This window comes from Colletotrichum graminicola, assembly GCF_000149035.1.
Source record: "Colletotrichum graminicola M1.001 genomic scaffold supercont1.136, whole genome shotgun sequence".
Classification (NCBI taxonomy): domain Eukaryota; kingdom Fungi; phylum Ascomycota; class Sordariomycetes; order Glomerellales; family Glomerellaceae; genus Colletotrichum; species Colletotrichum graminicola.
In genome coordinates, this window is record NW_007361140.1 from 1 (window position 1) to 13869 (window position 13869).

Here is a 13869-nt window from a genome sequence, read left to right on the forward strand (position 1 = left end):
AAGTAGAAAATAGAGACAGCACTTATAGGCTTTAAGAAGACAGACGTATAAGCTTAGTAATGAACATATAGTTAGCTTTAGTAGCCGTTTTAGCTTACTACTAGGCATAATGAATTATATATATATATATATATATATATAGTAGCCTAAAACGTTTTAGTATAGCTAGGAAAGATTAAGATCTAGTCTTATTTTAATTATAACTATATAAGCTTAAATAGTAAAAAGATCTCTAATTACGCCTTTTTCTTTATTAAGAGTTTTACTATTAGTTTATATTAGAAGTAAGAATATCTCTAAGTATTCTTATACTTCTTTATCTTATATTTCCTCTATTATAGAGATTATCTATATATAAGATATATATATTTATAATCTACTAACTTAGTAGATTAATATATATATTGATTACGTAAGCAGTATGATTACGTAATCAACCGAAGGTGCTAGAAGATTCTAAGAGGAGCAAGATTAGCTCTACTACTCCTCTTTCTAACTATAAGGTTATTGTTTTAAGTTAGGGTTATTTACTTAAGGTTATTATGTTACGCAACTAAGGGTTGATTTATAAGCAGCTTTACGTAAGTATGGAATATTCTAGTAAGCTGTATAGGTCTATATAAGGGCTGGAATTCTTCCTGTTTCTAGTTTCCTTTCCTTCTCTCTCTAAGCAAGCAAATAGTTAATAATCTAACTACTATACTCTCTTTTAACTATATATCCTTATATCCTCTATTTATCTACCCTAGGTATAAGCATTTATATCTCCCTTTTATCCTATATTCTTGCTTCTATAGGATATATCTTTATATAAGAGATATACTCTCTTATATTCTCCTAAGCTAGAATTCTCTATCTAAGAGACTAGCTTACCTGTTGTGCTAATAGTTTATTATTTAAGAAAGGTTATTAGTATATATAGAGGTGTCTTAGCCTCTTATTATAGCAGAACTAATAGAGGTAGAGATTATACTAGAACTAAATAACGCTTCTTTTTTAACACTAAAGCGCCTAATTTAAGTAATAAAGCTAACTATTAAAATCTAAGCTATAGCCTAATAAGAGAAAAGAATAGTATAAGAACTAAAGAGAATAACCTAGAACATAACGTAACTAATATTAATTAAAGGAATAATAGAGTAAGTAAGTAAAATTAAATAAAGTCATAGTAGTAGTAGAAGAAGTAGTAAAAGTAGTAATAGTAAGGTAATACTCTAGAAGGCTTTAGAGTTACTAGGTAAATCCTATAAAGAGTCCTAATAGCTAAAGGAGGCTCTTAAGTAGTAAATAGAGGTAGTATAGAAGTAGAAAGAAACAATACGTAACTTAAGCTTAAAGATACATAAAACTATAAAATAGATAAATAAAGAACTAAAGTAATCCTATAAAGAACTAAAGCTAGTCTATAAGTAACTTAAAATAATAGTAATAAACGCTAACTTCTTGTCTATATTATATACTAATATTATATATTTAGTCTTATTATCCTAGCTAATAAATCTTTAAACCTTTTTATTTTTTAATATAACGCTATCTAATCTCTCTAACATATTATACTATATAATTAATACGTCTTGTACTAAAAGTAAAGCCGCTAAGTAAATATTAGTTAGCTTAATCTAGATAATAGTAAAGAGTTAGATCTATACTAAAGAAGGTAACACTACGTCTTAGTAGTGCTAAGTAGTAATAAAAGACCTTAGAAACCCTTATTAAACTAGGATTACTTATAGGGATAATAATAAACACGTAATAGTAAAATAAGTAGTAGAAGTAAACCTAGTATTAGGGGCCTAGATACTCTAAGATAATATTTACTTAATCTAAGTAAATAGCGTTAATTATATAGTAGTACTAAATAATAATAGAGATATATATACTAAAGTAGTAAAAGCTTTTAGGTTAAAAAATAATATCTTAATTATAAAGATAGTATAGCTAAGTAATAGAAGCGTTATAAAGACGTATAGTTTAATAGTAGTATACCTTAAGAAAGTAGTAAATATATATAAGTTACTTAGTAAAGGCTTCTTCTATACAGAAGGAGAATCTAGCTACACTAGGCCTTTTAAGCGCTAAGAACACCTAAAATAATACTATAACTACTAGAAGATTACCAACTATAAGGCCTACTACTATAATAAACCTAAGGTATATATAAGATATACTATAGAGAGGTATAGCCACTATAAGTATAGTATAATAATCTTAAAATATATTCTATATATAGGGCTATATATGTTATTTAGCTATAACTATAGAAGACCTTTTCTTACTTAATATAAGTAAAAGATTCTAAATAATATAACTTAACGTAATAAAAAGGGGTAAAGTATATAAAAGCTTAATAAATAATAAGCTAGTTTAGGATATAATAGTGTTAGTAATCTAGAAGCTATATATAAGGGTTATCTAAGGCTACTTTCTTATAACCTTAATAAGGCACTAGGGGTAAATAAAGATAGTTCTATTAGTATATAGAGAAAGTAGGTAGGTAATTAGGAGTAGACTATAGGTAAGTAAGAAAGTAGAGGTAAAGTAGGTATAGCTAGAGTTACCTAATATAATAGCAGTAGTTATTTATCTTAAGAAGCAGCTAATAGTAGTAGCGTTAGTATATATACTAAGAGGTAAAAGCTATACCTTTTAGAATATATATAATAACTTATAATAAATTATAATAGACACTAGATAATATATAGATAAGGTAGTAAATATAGTTATTACTAGTAACCTTAACTAGTATAACTAGTTTTAGGGAAAGAATAAGATATTAATAGTAAGATAAGGTAAAGTAGACCTAATTATTAACCTTATAAATAAATTTAGCCTTAGGAGTCTACTACTATATAGTATAAAGACGTAGTAGAGAGGAAAGCACTAGTTAACTATTAATCTTATCTTAGCGTCTAAGGATCTAACAAACTTACTAGTAAAATATATAATATATAAGACAGACTATAGGTTAGATTATAAGGCTATTAAGATAGTCTTTAACGTCTTAATCCTTATACTAATAATATAGAAGCGCCTGCTCTTTAAGAATACGCTATAAAAAAAGATTAAGGCTAGAATTTAGAAAGCACTAGAAATAACACCTTATAAAGGAATAGTGTAACAAAAGACAGACAGGCTAATAGTAGTAGTAATAAAGGTAATCTACACCCTAACACTAAAGGCTAAGCTATTACTATACTTTAAATAGTAGTAAATAACTAAACTAATATAGCTTTATTAAATATATATATACTAAAGAAACTAAGTGTATATAAAAAAGTAAGTAGAACTAGCTAGGGCAGACTTAGAAGAAGAGATAAAAGTAGTATTAAAACAGTACTATAATATAATCTATAAGTAAAAAAGAAAGCACTAAAATAAGTTCTTAGTAGATAATAATAATATATAGAAAGCTACTAGATACCTAAAAGCAGGTAGTAAGGAGGCTTTTAGTAAGGTGCTATAGTTAGTTAAGGCAGATAGAATAATAATAGTAAACTATATAAAATAAGTAAAAAAACTACTTAGTACCTTCTTTTTTACTCTCCCTAAAGATAATAATAAGGAGGGAGATAGGCTATAAAAAGCTATATTAAAGATACTACCTATTATAATAAAAGAAGTAGAACGCTAGCTATTTATAATAAAGTTATAAAAAGCACCTAGGGAAGACAAGCTTCTTATAGTAGTCTGGAAGCAGATCTAGCTAGTAGTGTAGGCCTAGGTCTTATTAATTTTTTAGGTGTTATTATAAGGAAAACACTACCTTACTAGTAAAGATATATAAGGATTATACTACTTAAGAAACTAAGTAAAGATAACTAACGTACCTATATAGTAGGCAGGCTATTATAGTAGGCAGGCCAATTTTCTTTCTTTCTACCTCTTTAACCTTTACACTAATATTCCTCTACGTATAAACATGTAATCCTCTTTAATTAAAAGCCGTATTTCCCTTGCCCTCTAAGCTATTAAAAAAGACCTAAAAATGTCTATATAAAAGGCAGCTTCTATATTTAAGGTCCTAAGAACAACACTTTAATACTAACGCGTTAGATAAATACTAGTAGCTAAGATATATCTAAAATTAAAGAAGATAACTAAAATAGTAAAAGAGGTAATTCTTAAAAAGGTTATTAACCTAATTAATTAAGGGTTTTTTTTATAATAAGAAGACATATAAGATATAGCTAACTAACTCTTAAATAAACATAACGTAACGTGTGTTAGACCTTAATAGGTAAAAAACTTTATATAATAATAACCTTAATTAAAAATATAGTTTTAACGTTAAATTAAGTATTAAAAGGCCTTAGCTAAAGATTTTATAATTATATAAGGTTAGTTTATACTTATATAAAATATAATTATAAAGTATAAAATATAAGATTATAATATTTATAATTTTAATAAAAGTAGGTTCTTAATAAGAATACTATTATATATAAAGGTTATTATAACCTCTAATTATAAAGGAAGGCTTTATATAAAGTAGCTTAGTAATTAAGAATAGGTTTTTATTATTTAGGGTATATATATAAATAGCTAGGTAATACCTTTATATATTATTATAAAAGGTAAATATTACCTCCTCTCCTAATACTAAAACAGCTAATTTCTAGCTAAATAGCGTATCTACCTAAGTAAAAATAAATAAATAATAAATAAGATTAGCCTAGATTAGTTAAATTATTTTAACTAGTATATAAAGTCTTATATAAAAAGTAGTTATTAACTTTTAATCTTTAATAGCTATAATAGCTATAAATTAACTAAATTAAATAATTTCTATAAAAAATAAAAGGTTATTACTTTATATATACCTCCTTATTTATTATATAAGCTTTAGCCTCTTAATATAGGTTATTCTAGCCTATTAAGGCTTTTATATAGTAAAAAAATTAAAAAGATAATATAAATATAGATTTTATATATTATAAAAAATAACTTTTTCCTTACCTTTATAGTAGTACTTTTTACTTAAATAAGGAAAAAAAATATATAAGCTAGCTTTAGATAGGCTAGCCTTATACTATCTAACCCTAAAGTAGTTATTTTTTACCTAGATTTTAAGCTAAACACACTAACACCTTTTAGCTTACGTCTAACTAGCTTAGGCTTATAAGACCTAAAGACACTAACTATAGCACTAAAAGGCGTATAAAGTGCTAGTTTACTAAAAAAAAAGATCTAAGAATATTATTAAAGCTTACTAATACTAATATATAAGGTAATTAACCTTTAAGCTAAAAGTATTAGTAAGTTAGTATATAGGCTTACTTTTATTAAGGCTAAGAACCTTAGACTTTATATAAGAATAGATATACTAAGTAAGCGCTAGAGGGCTAGAAATACCTAACTATATCTTAAAGGGTTACTTAATATAACTAAAGTAAAGGCGCTATAAGGAGAAAAGGAGGGTGTTAAGACTAAAGGTAAGAAAACATCCTAAAAGGAGGCTTATATAGAGGGTAGTAAACTATATATATAATAATATAGTAATTATAGAAAGACTAGATATAATATATAAACCTATAAGGTAGTTTAGGATAGTAATAAAGAATAAAGTAGTATATAGTTTTAATTAATTTTATATAATATAGTTAAATTAACTTATAGGAATAGTAAAAAAGTAAAGAGAAGTAGCCTGCTTACTATATAGGTATGTTATATACTAATAAAGGTATAATAACTAATCTTACTACTAGCTACACTAGGTAAGATATTAAAGTTAGTAGTAGTAAAAAGAATATTATATATAGTTAAATTCTATAGTCTGCTACTAACTAATTACCTTAGAGCTAAGAAATAATTATTAGCTAAGTAAGCGCTCTTACTTCTTTAAAAGGAGGTTTATATAGTATAGTAAGGCTATTATATTCTTAGCCTTATTAGCTTTAATATAAAAGGAGTATATAATAATATATATAAGAAAAGACTAGTCTAAAGAATAAAAGCATAAGGTATTCTAGAGAACTTACTTTAGTAGGTATTAGCCTTTTACTTTAACTATATAGTTATAATCTAAATTAATAGGTAGTTATTTAAATTATAAAGCCTACTATAAGTAGGCCTTCTCTAGAGGTTACTATTATCTTTAATAATATTTCTCTTCTTTAATATAGATCTAGTGTAAAAATATATTAATAGTAATAAAGAAGTAATAGTCTTAATTAATAACTTTATAGTATAAGTAATAAAAAAAATAGTTTAAGATAACTATAAAGGTATTAAATCTATTATATAAGACGCTATTTACTAAGAAAAAAGAAGTAGTATAACGTTTAAGGCTAAAAAGACAGCTATTATTTACTTTACTTATAATAATAAGAAGTCTAACCTAAAAGTATATATAATTAAAGAACAGCCTATTTAACTAAAGAATTACACTAAGATCCTAGGAGTTATTATAAATACTTAACTTAAGTATAAAGAACATAAAGTAAGAGCTTTATTAAAGGGCCTTAAGGTAGCACTAAAACTTTAATAACTTTAAGGTCTATTACTAGTAATAACATAATAGCTATTTATAGTAATAGTTACACTAGTAGTAGACTACACTTTAAATATATAGATATACTAGTATAAAGACAAACTTATAGGACTAATTAATAAAGTATAGAGGGTATTAGCTAAGGTAATTATTAGCACCTTTCTTACTATTATAGTAAGTATAGTAAAAGCTAAAGCCTATATACTTATAGTAAAAAAGCGTTTCTAAAGAAAAGTAGTTAAGATATAGATAGATATCTATACGCTACTAAAAATAAATCTACTTTATAAGATAATATCTAAGATATAAAAGTTCTAGACTACCTACTGCTTACTACTCTATTAGGTAGCTAAAGCCCTAAAGAATATACTAATAGAAAAGGTTAAGACTATTAATATACTTACACCACTACTATAAGAAGACAGACTTAAAGTTAAAATTAGTAAAAAAGAGATAAAAGTAATAGATATAATAAGTATAGTCTATATAGTAGTTAGCAGCTTAGTAAGAGGGGGGATAGTAGGTATTAGTAGTGCTATAAAGTAATAGTTAAGGTTATAAGCTAACTTTAAACTAAAGTATTTCTCTTTTATATTAGGCTTAAGGTTAAAATAGAATCCCTATAGCGTAGAACTAGTAGTAATAGCTTATATATTAAGCTAATTACTATAAGGGGTTATAGGGGAGAGGATTATAGTAGTAATAAGTAATAAAGGTGTAGTGCTCTTACTTAAACAGCCCCTCTAGTAATCTAGATAAGTATATATATATAGTGTATATAACTTAGTAAAAGAACTTTAAAAAGATAATAATATTATTATAGTATAGTAAATAGTAGTAAGTAAGGGAGATAAACTACTTTAGTAAGTAAAAAAATAAGTATATAATATAACTAAAGATAGCGCCACCCTATAAGTATAGTTCTTAATAATAAAGTTAATAACGCTTAATATAGTATAAGTAAAAGTGTTATAAGAATATATACTGCCTAAAAAGGTTAAATAGTTCTCTAAAAGAGTTAATAAAGCGCTACTAGGAAAATATACCTACTAGTTATATAAATAGCTTACTTAGAAAGAAGTAACTACTCTTATACAGCTTAGAACTAGAATAGCTAGACTAAACTACTATTTATATTATATTGATGTAGCACCTCTAGATCTATATAGATATGGACAGGCAGTAGAAACAGTGAAGTATTTTCTATTTTAATATAAGTTAAAGCACCTACTTTCTGGCTACCCCTATATTCTGGCCACCTAAAAATGCCGCCTAGCCACCTACTTTCTTATACATCTACCCACTTTAAACTATCACCACTTTTTTTAACCTCCATTAAATTGCTTCATTTTTTCAGAATACCTTCTTCTTCACCTTATAGTCCAGTATACCGAAAATGAGGTTAATCAGGCCCTTGCCGCTATGGCAGATGGCATGTCGGCTCGTAATGCCTCCAGGCTATGGGGCGTACCACAATCAACACTTCAAGACCGAAATAAAGGCACCTAACAGAGGGCAGCTGCCTTTAAAGACCTCCAGCAACTATCCCATATCCAAGAGGCCAAGCTGGCCAGCTAGGTGCAAATCCAGGCTAACCTTGGGCTTGCGCCAACCCATCAACAACTAAGGGACTTTGCCCAGCGCATCCTTCATACTATTGGGGATACCTAACCTCTAGGCAAGCGATAGGTAAATGCCTTCCTACGACGGCATCCCTCTATCAAGGTCCAGAGAAGTCGCTCTATTAATTCTAGACGTGTTAATAGAGCATCTACTAAGGTTATTAGGGACTAGTTTAAATATCTTGCTATACTCTATATCCAGGCTATTAAACTAGCTAATAGATATAATATAGATAAGACTAGTATCCTTAAGGGCAAAGGAGCTAATAGGCTAGTGCTAGGCAGGGCTACAACAAAAGCAGTAAGGAAAAAGCAGCCTAGATCACGAGCCTAGGTATCTATTATTAAGTGTATATCTACTAAAAGTATTCCTATCTATCCCTTAGTTATATATAAAGGCAAGACGGTCCAACAGCAGTGGTTCCCTCTAGATCTTAGCCCTTATAATAGATAGGAGTTTACAGCAACAGAGAATGGATAGACTACTAATAATACTGCTGTTAAATAGCTAGAAAGAGTCTTCCTTCCTCAGACTATACCCTCTCAACCTAATTAGGCCAGACTATTAATCCTAGATAGGCATAGGAGCCATGTAACAACAGACTTTATGTAGTTATACTATATTAATAACGTCCATCTGTTATTCTTACCGCCACACACCTCCCATGTCCTCCAGCCACTTAATCAGTCAGTCTTTAGGCCTATCAAGTCAGCATATCGAAAGGAGCTAGGGCATCTTACTCAGTAGAATGATTCTACTGTTATAGGTAAAAGGCTCTTTATTTCTTACTATCAAAAGGCAAGACAAGCTGGTTTAACAGTCAGCAACATCAAAGCAGGTTAGAAATATACTAGGTTATAGCCAGTTTCTATCGCAAAGCCCCTTATAAGTGGCCTACTACTCCAAAAGACTATATCAACACCAACAACACCAACAACACCAGCAACACCAATCAATAACAGCAAAAAAGATGCCCATCAATCCCAGGATACCCAAGGTATAGAGGTCTAGGCATCTAAACAACAGTGGTCTACGCCAAGGAAGCAAAAGGACCTAGATATCCAGCTGTAATTATTCAGCCAGCTAAATCAGCTAGATCAAACTATATTTACTCAACAGCAGCTCTTCAAGAAGGTAAAAAAAGGCTTCCAAGAGCAGTCCTTTGCCCTAGCTGCCGCCCAGCAAAAAATAGAGCTTCTAGAGGCCAAGGTTGCTAGCACTACTAGTAGGAAGAGGAAGGCTGTTACACTAGACCCAAATAGGAAGTTTGCGACAATCAAAGCGGTGCAGCAAGCCCAGATTAAGGCTAGTGACGCTAAGAGTATGCTAGATAGATCTAGCGCATCAGAATTACCTAGTGAGGCTAAAAGCTGTATTATTATAGCATCTAGATAATGTTAGTAGTCAATTAAATAAAGTGGTGGTTATCATAATAGTGATGTTTTTAGGTGGCCGGAATGTAGGGGTGGCCGCAAAGTAGGTGCTTTGACTTACTAGATAGACAACGTTCCAAACTAAGATACTCCAGTGTACCCAGACGCAGAGGAGCAATATCTCCTTCTACCTAGGAGGCAAGGGCCCCTCAGACAATGAGAAATAGAAGCCTAACATACAAGCGGTCCAAGCGACAATACGATTTGCGCTAGCAACAGGCCGTCTAGACGTAAGGTGACAAGAAACAGGGTAGAGAGACCCCCTAACATATTAAAACTAACATAACCCTAACTAACTATTAACCCATGCCACAGAGAGCAGGCACCGCTTCAGCCGCCATAGATAGGACGTTAAACACTTAGAGAATAGGCTCCAAGATGTCATGCTAATAATACAACTACACCACAGGAATCCGCAGCAAGAAGGCAGACATGGAGGAGTAAGCAGGAAACAGATATATCACTTATGGGCTTCAAGGAGACAAAGGCATAAGCTCAGCAATGTACATGTAGTCAGCTTTAGTAGCCCTTTCGGCTTTGCCGCCGGGCGTAATAAATTGTGTGTGTGTGTGTGTACAGCAGCCAAAGTCACTAGTCTCGCAGCCCACCCCGAGTGCGTTCTTATTGGCCACTGTCAACCAGCTCTGATCTGTTAGCAGAAAAGTACCAATTCCAGGCGTTTTCCTCTTATGGTTGTTTCCGATCTGTTAACTATGTAAACTGCGAACCTGACCCATCCGAATGGTTTCTTTCCCACTGTCATGACGGGATTGACCTGCAGCAAGCCTCCCCCCTGAGCATTAACGCTTTCCTTTCCTCATCAGCCAACCCTGGTCTTGCAGGCTCGCTTCGGTGTATACGATAAACGCTCAGATCTCAGAAATTCAGATTGGTCGGCTTGCACCAGTCGGTAACAATCGTCTCCATTATGTGCGCCTCCCCAGATAGAGCGACGCGCTCAACCATGGGGTCAGCAAAAGTAACGTTCTTTGCTTTTGTCCATCTCAATCCTCCTCCGATCTGCTTGCCGTAAAGAGACGATCGAAGTTCTAACTGAGCGAGATCCATCAGCCGTTCGACAAGAATGCAGGCGTGCTGCAGGTCGGGGTACATCAACAAATGAGTTCCTGACGCTATAGCCAAGATTACTGGCCTCATGCTACGCCGCGTGGGCCCCTATTGGCCATGGCCAACATTTCCCCTGACATCAACGCTCTCTTTCCCTCGTCAGTCAACCTTGGTCCTGCTGGCTCGTTTCAGTGGATTTGATGACGGAGAGTCAGATCTCGGAAATCCAATCTGGTTGGCTTGCATTCAGCCGACAACAATCCCTTCATCACGTGCGCCTCCCCAGACATAAGGACGGGTTCAACCATAGGGTCAACAAAAGCAATTGTTATCCCTTTCGTTTACCTATTATAGCGTCTAACCCTCCTCTGCTTCTCTTGATTGTCTGTTTCTTAAGACTCCACTTTGTTCTAAGGACTATTAGTTTACATTTAAGAAACTTCCCTAAAGCAGCCTGATCTCGTCCTATGGCTTCTATGGGACTATTAGTCCCCTCGGCTTGGGCCGCCAGCCACGACTATAATATTACGATGGGAAACTTTAATTTTTGGCCGTACGACTGGAGGGTAACAATTTCTGCTCCCACGAATGGCGCCATCATGGCTCCCCGATATATGGCTGCACCTTAGTACAACATGACGCAAATGCCGGCTATGGGGCACTAATGCCTAACCTAAAACCGCTTCGCCTACACGTAGTACAATTCGTCTCCGACTAACATAGTATGCCTTTTAGACTTACGCCTTAGTAAGAACGGCTAGCTATGTCTGTGGCAGCTTCGGAGCATGACATCCCTCAGGTTAGCTCTTACCAGCGCGAAAGCCCTCCTGTCCAAAACGACCAGCACCGTAGCCCTTCTAGTTAAAGTGAGACAAAGATGAGCAACCTAGAGACACCTCACTGCCTTAACACTAAGGAAATTAAGTACAACAAGCCTATGAAGGCCAATTCCGTGACATTTGCCACCCCTATTGACCTCCTTATGAAGGCCATCCAAAAGAAACCCAATTCCGAGGACATCCTCAAAGGTGCCCTAGGGATCAAGCAGGTTGTTAAGTCGGAGTTCTCGTTAGAGTCTACAGATGCCCCTAAGCCTAAGCGATACATTTGCGACGTTAAGGGCTGTGGCAAGAGCTTCCACTAGGGCACTTACCTAGACACTTATAAGCAAGCCTATACCGGCAAGAAGCCTTTTGTAAGTTAACACCTAGGCATCTGTTTAAGCGGCACTGACACACCTTAGTAATGCAACTGGCCTCGTTGCGGACACGATTTCTCCTAGCCAGGCAACCTCAAAGTAGGCAGCCATCTATACGTCTCAGTAAATTCGACTAAGAGGCCAGTAGACTCACATGCGTCGCCACACAGGCGAGAAGCCTCTCTGATGCAAGCAGTGCAGTAAGGTGTTTGCCTAGCGTGGAAACCTCCAGACGCACATAGCGACACACACCAACATAAAGCCATTTATCTGCAAGCTAAATAACTGCAACAAGATATTTACTTAGCAAGGAAATCTCAAGGTACGCGTCGTTTCGTGCGTAGGCTACTCAATCTAATCTGTTAAATTACAGAACCATCAAAACAAATACCACAAGAAGACTCTCATGGAGATAACAGACTGGATCGTGTCTATCTCTGATGCTGACGCCCTGTCTGACGATCAGAGAGAGATGTATCGTTACTTCGCCAGCCTGTACAAGAACAGCAACAAGGGCATCAAGGGCCGCGGCAAGGACCGCAGGGTCAGCAAGCGTGGGGCGAAGTCCAAGGCGGTGCCTCCGATCTTGAAGGACGTCTGCAGGCTTGACAGTCTGGCAGTGTACAGCTCGAGACAACTCCATCCCCCAGGGCAGTACACGCAACAGCAGCAGCAACACCACCGACATGGACCAGTCCTCAAGCGCAAGCAGCCTTACATACCACGGCTTGACTGATCAATACTGCGATGGCGGGTATGACGGCGAGTCTACTCCTTATATGTAAGCATATGCAGTTACAGTGAGGTTTGGACGCGTGGGAGAGCTAGATACATTGGTTGGATAATGCACATAATGGTACGGGTGTGAACGAACCTGGCAAGGAAACTGGGCAGCCAGAGCACCCAGTTGGAAGAGATGTAACATCCAGGGAAGCCAGGTTCGTACTAGAACACTTCAACAACCCGATGGAATGGGTGATTGTCCTTACAAGCCTACAGGCTAATGCGTTCAAGAGCTTCGTTTTGTATGGAGCTGGACTGCAGGCATAAAATTCTTATAAACCGCTAGAGGTTCTTTCGCCGAAATCACGGCAGCAAAGCAATGTTGTGCGTATTGCTCATTAAGTTAGATACGGGCCAGTGAGGAGAATTTGGTTCACGGAAATATGATAGTTGAAGCTATAGCTATGGTCGTGGTTCCATGCGGGAAGGTCCGGCATCATGTTCCCAAAAGCACCGGACGGTCATGGATTCGAGCAAGGGACTTCGTTGGATCCGGAATACCAAAACGCAGCACAGACCACGGCCCCTAGTGATATCGACCGAGTTGAGATGACCACGGTGACAGGCCTTGCCCTTGGCCGCGCCATCCACTTCCGTCGCCGATGTTGGCCAGGGTGACCGGTGCGTCGCGCACCCCCCACGGCAGGCCAAAACCGGGGCCGGTGTTCTCCAACCATAGAGGGCTGATTGTCCCCCCCCCAGGTGGGTCGCACCAGGGCTAACGTTTGTGCCCCCGGCGGACGAAAGTGGCTCGGACCAGGGTGCATCTCATCAGGGGCCCCAGGCACGCACCCGCTGGCGTCGCTGCAGTGAAAGAAAGGTACCGGGGCCTTGGGGTGCGCTGAGCTTTGGAGCCACCCCCAAGCCCCGTGGAGTGTTCCCCGCCGGCGATACCAGACGGTACACCGTACAGCTCGTGACGCCCAGACCCGAGATTAGACGCGATGGACCGTCGAGTCGCCCCTGTTGCTGTCTGCCAATCACCGCGGCGAGACCCGGTGCGCTAGCCAATCACAACGCCCCCGCCTACATCACCTGTTCATCGCACGGTGCGTGTTGGTGGTCGGCAGGTTCAGGGACCGGTGTAAGAAACACTGGCTCTGAGCCAGGATACTCGCGCGCCAGGCATGGCTATTAGCAGAGTCCTAGGTTCAGCAAGATTAGCATCAACAGGCGGTAGTAAAGGTGCCAATCCTCCAGAGGCTGGCGCGCAAGTGCCAGGGGACCGTCAGCACTATTCAGCAGTGTATAAATATACTCCTCTAAATTCCTTA

At 35.5% G+C, this 13869-nt stretch overlaps 2 protein-coding genes across 2 annotated transcripts; one reads left to right on the plus strand and one right to left on the minus strand.

Annotated features, from left to right (window-relative positions):
- Positions 1-10422: 10422 nt before the first annotated feature.
- Positions 10423-10659, minus strand: GLRG_11828 (uncharacterized protein; the record flags this gene model as incomplete). The annotated part of the gene is made up of 1 exon (XM_008102511.1): positions 10423-10659. The coding sequence occupies one exon, from the start codon at positions 10657-10659 to the stop codon at positions 10423-10425; it is 237 nt and encodes a 78-aa protein (XP_008100702.1).
- Positions 10660-11491: 832 nt separating this feature from the next.
- On the plus strand, positions 11492-12548 carry GLRG_11829 (zinc finger protein; the record flags this gene model as incomplete). The annotated part of the gene is made up of 4 exons (XM_008102512.1): positions 11492-11728; positions 11783-11809; positions 12120-12134; positions 12186-12548. The coding sequence occupies 4 exons, from the start codon at positions 11492-11494 to the stop codon at positions 12546-12548; spliced, it is 642 nt and encodes a 213-aa protein (XP_008100703.1).
- Positions 12549-13869: the final 1321 nt, after the last annotated feature.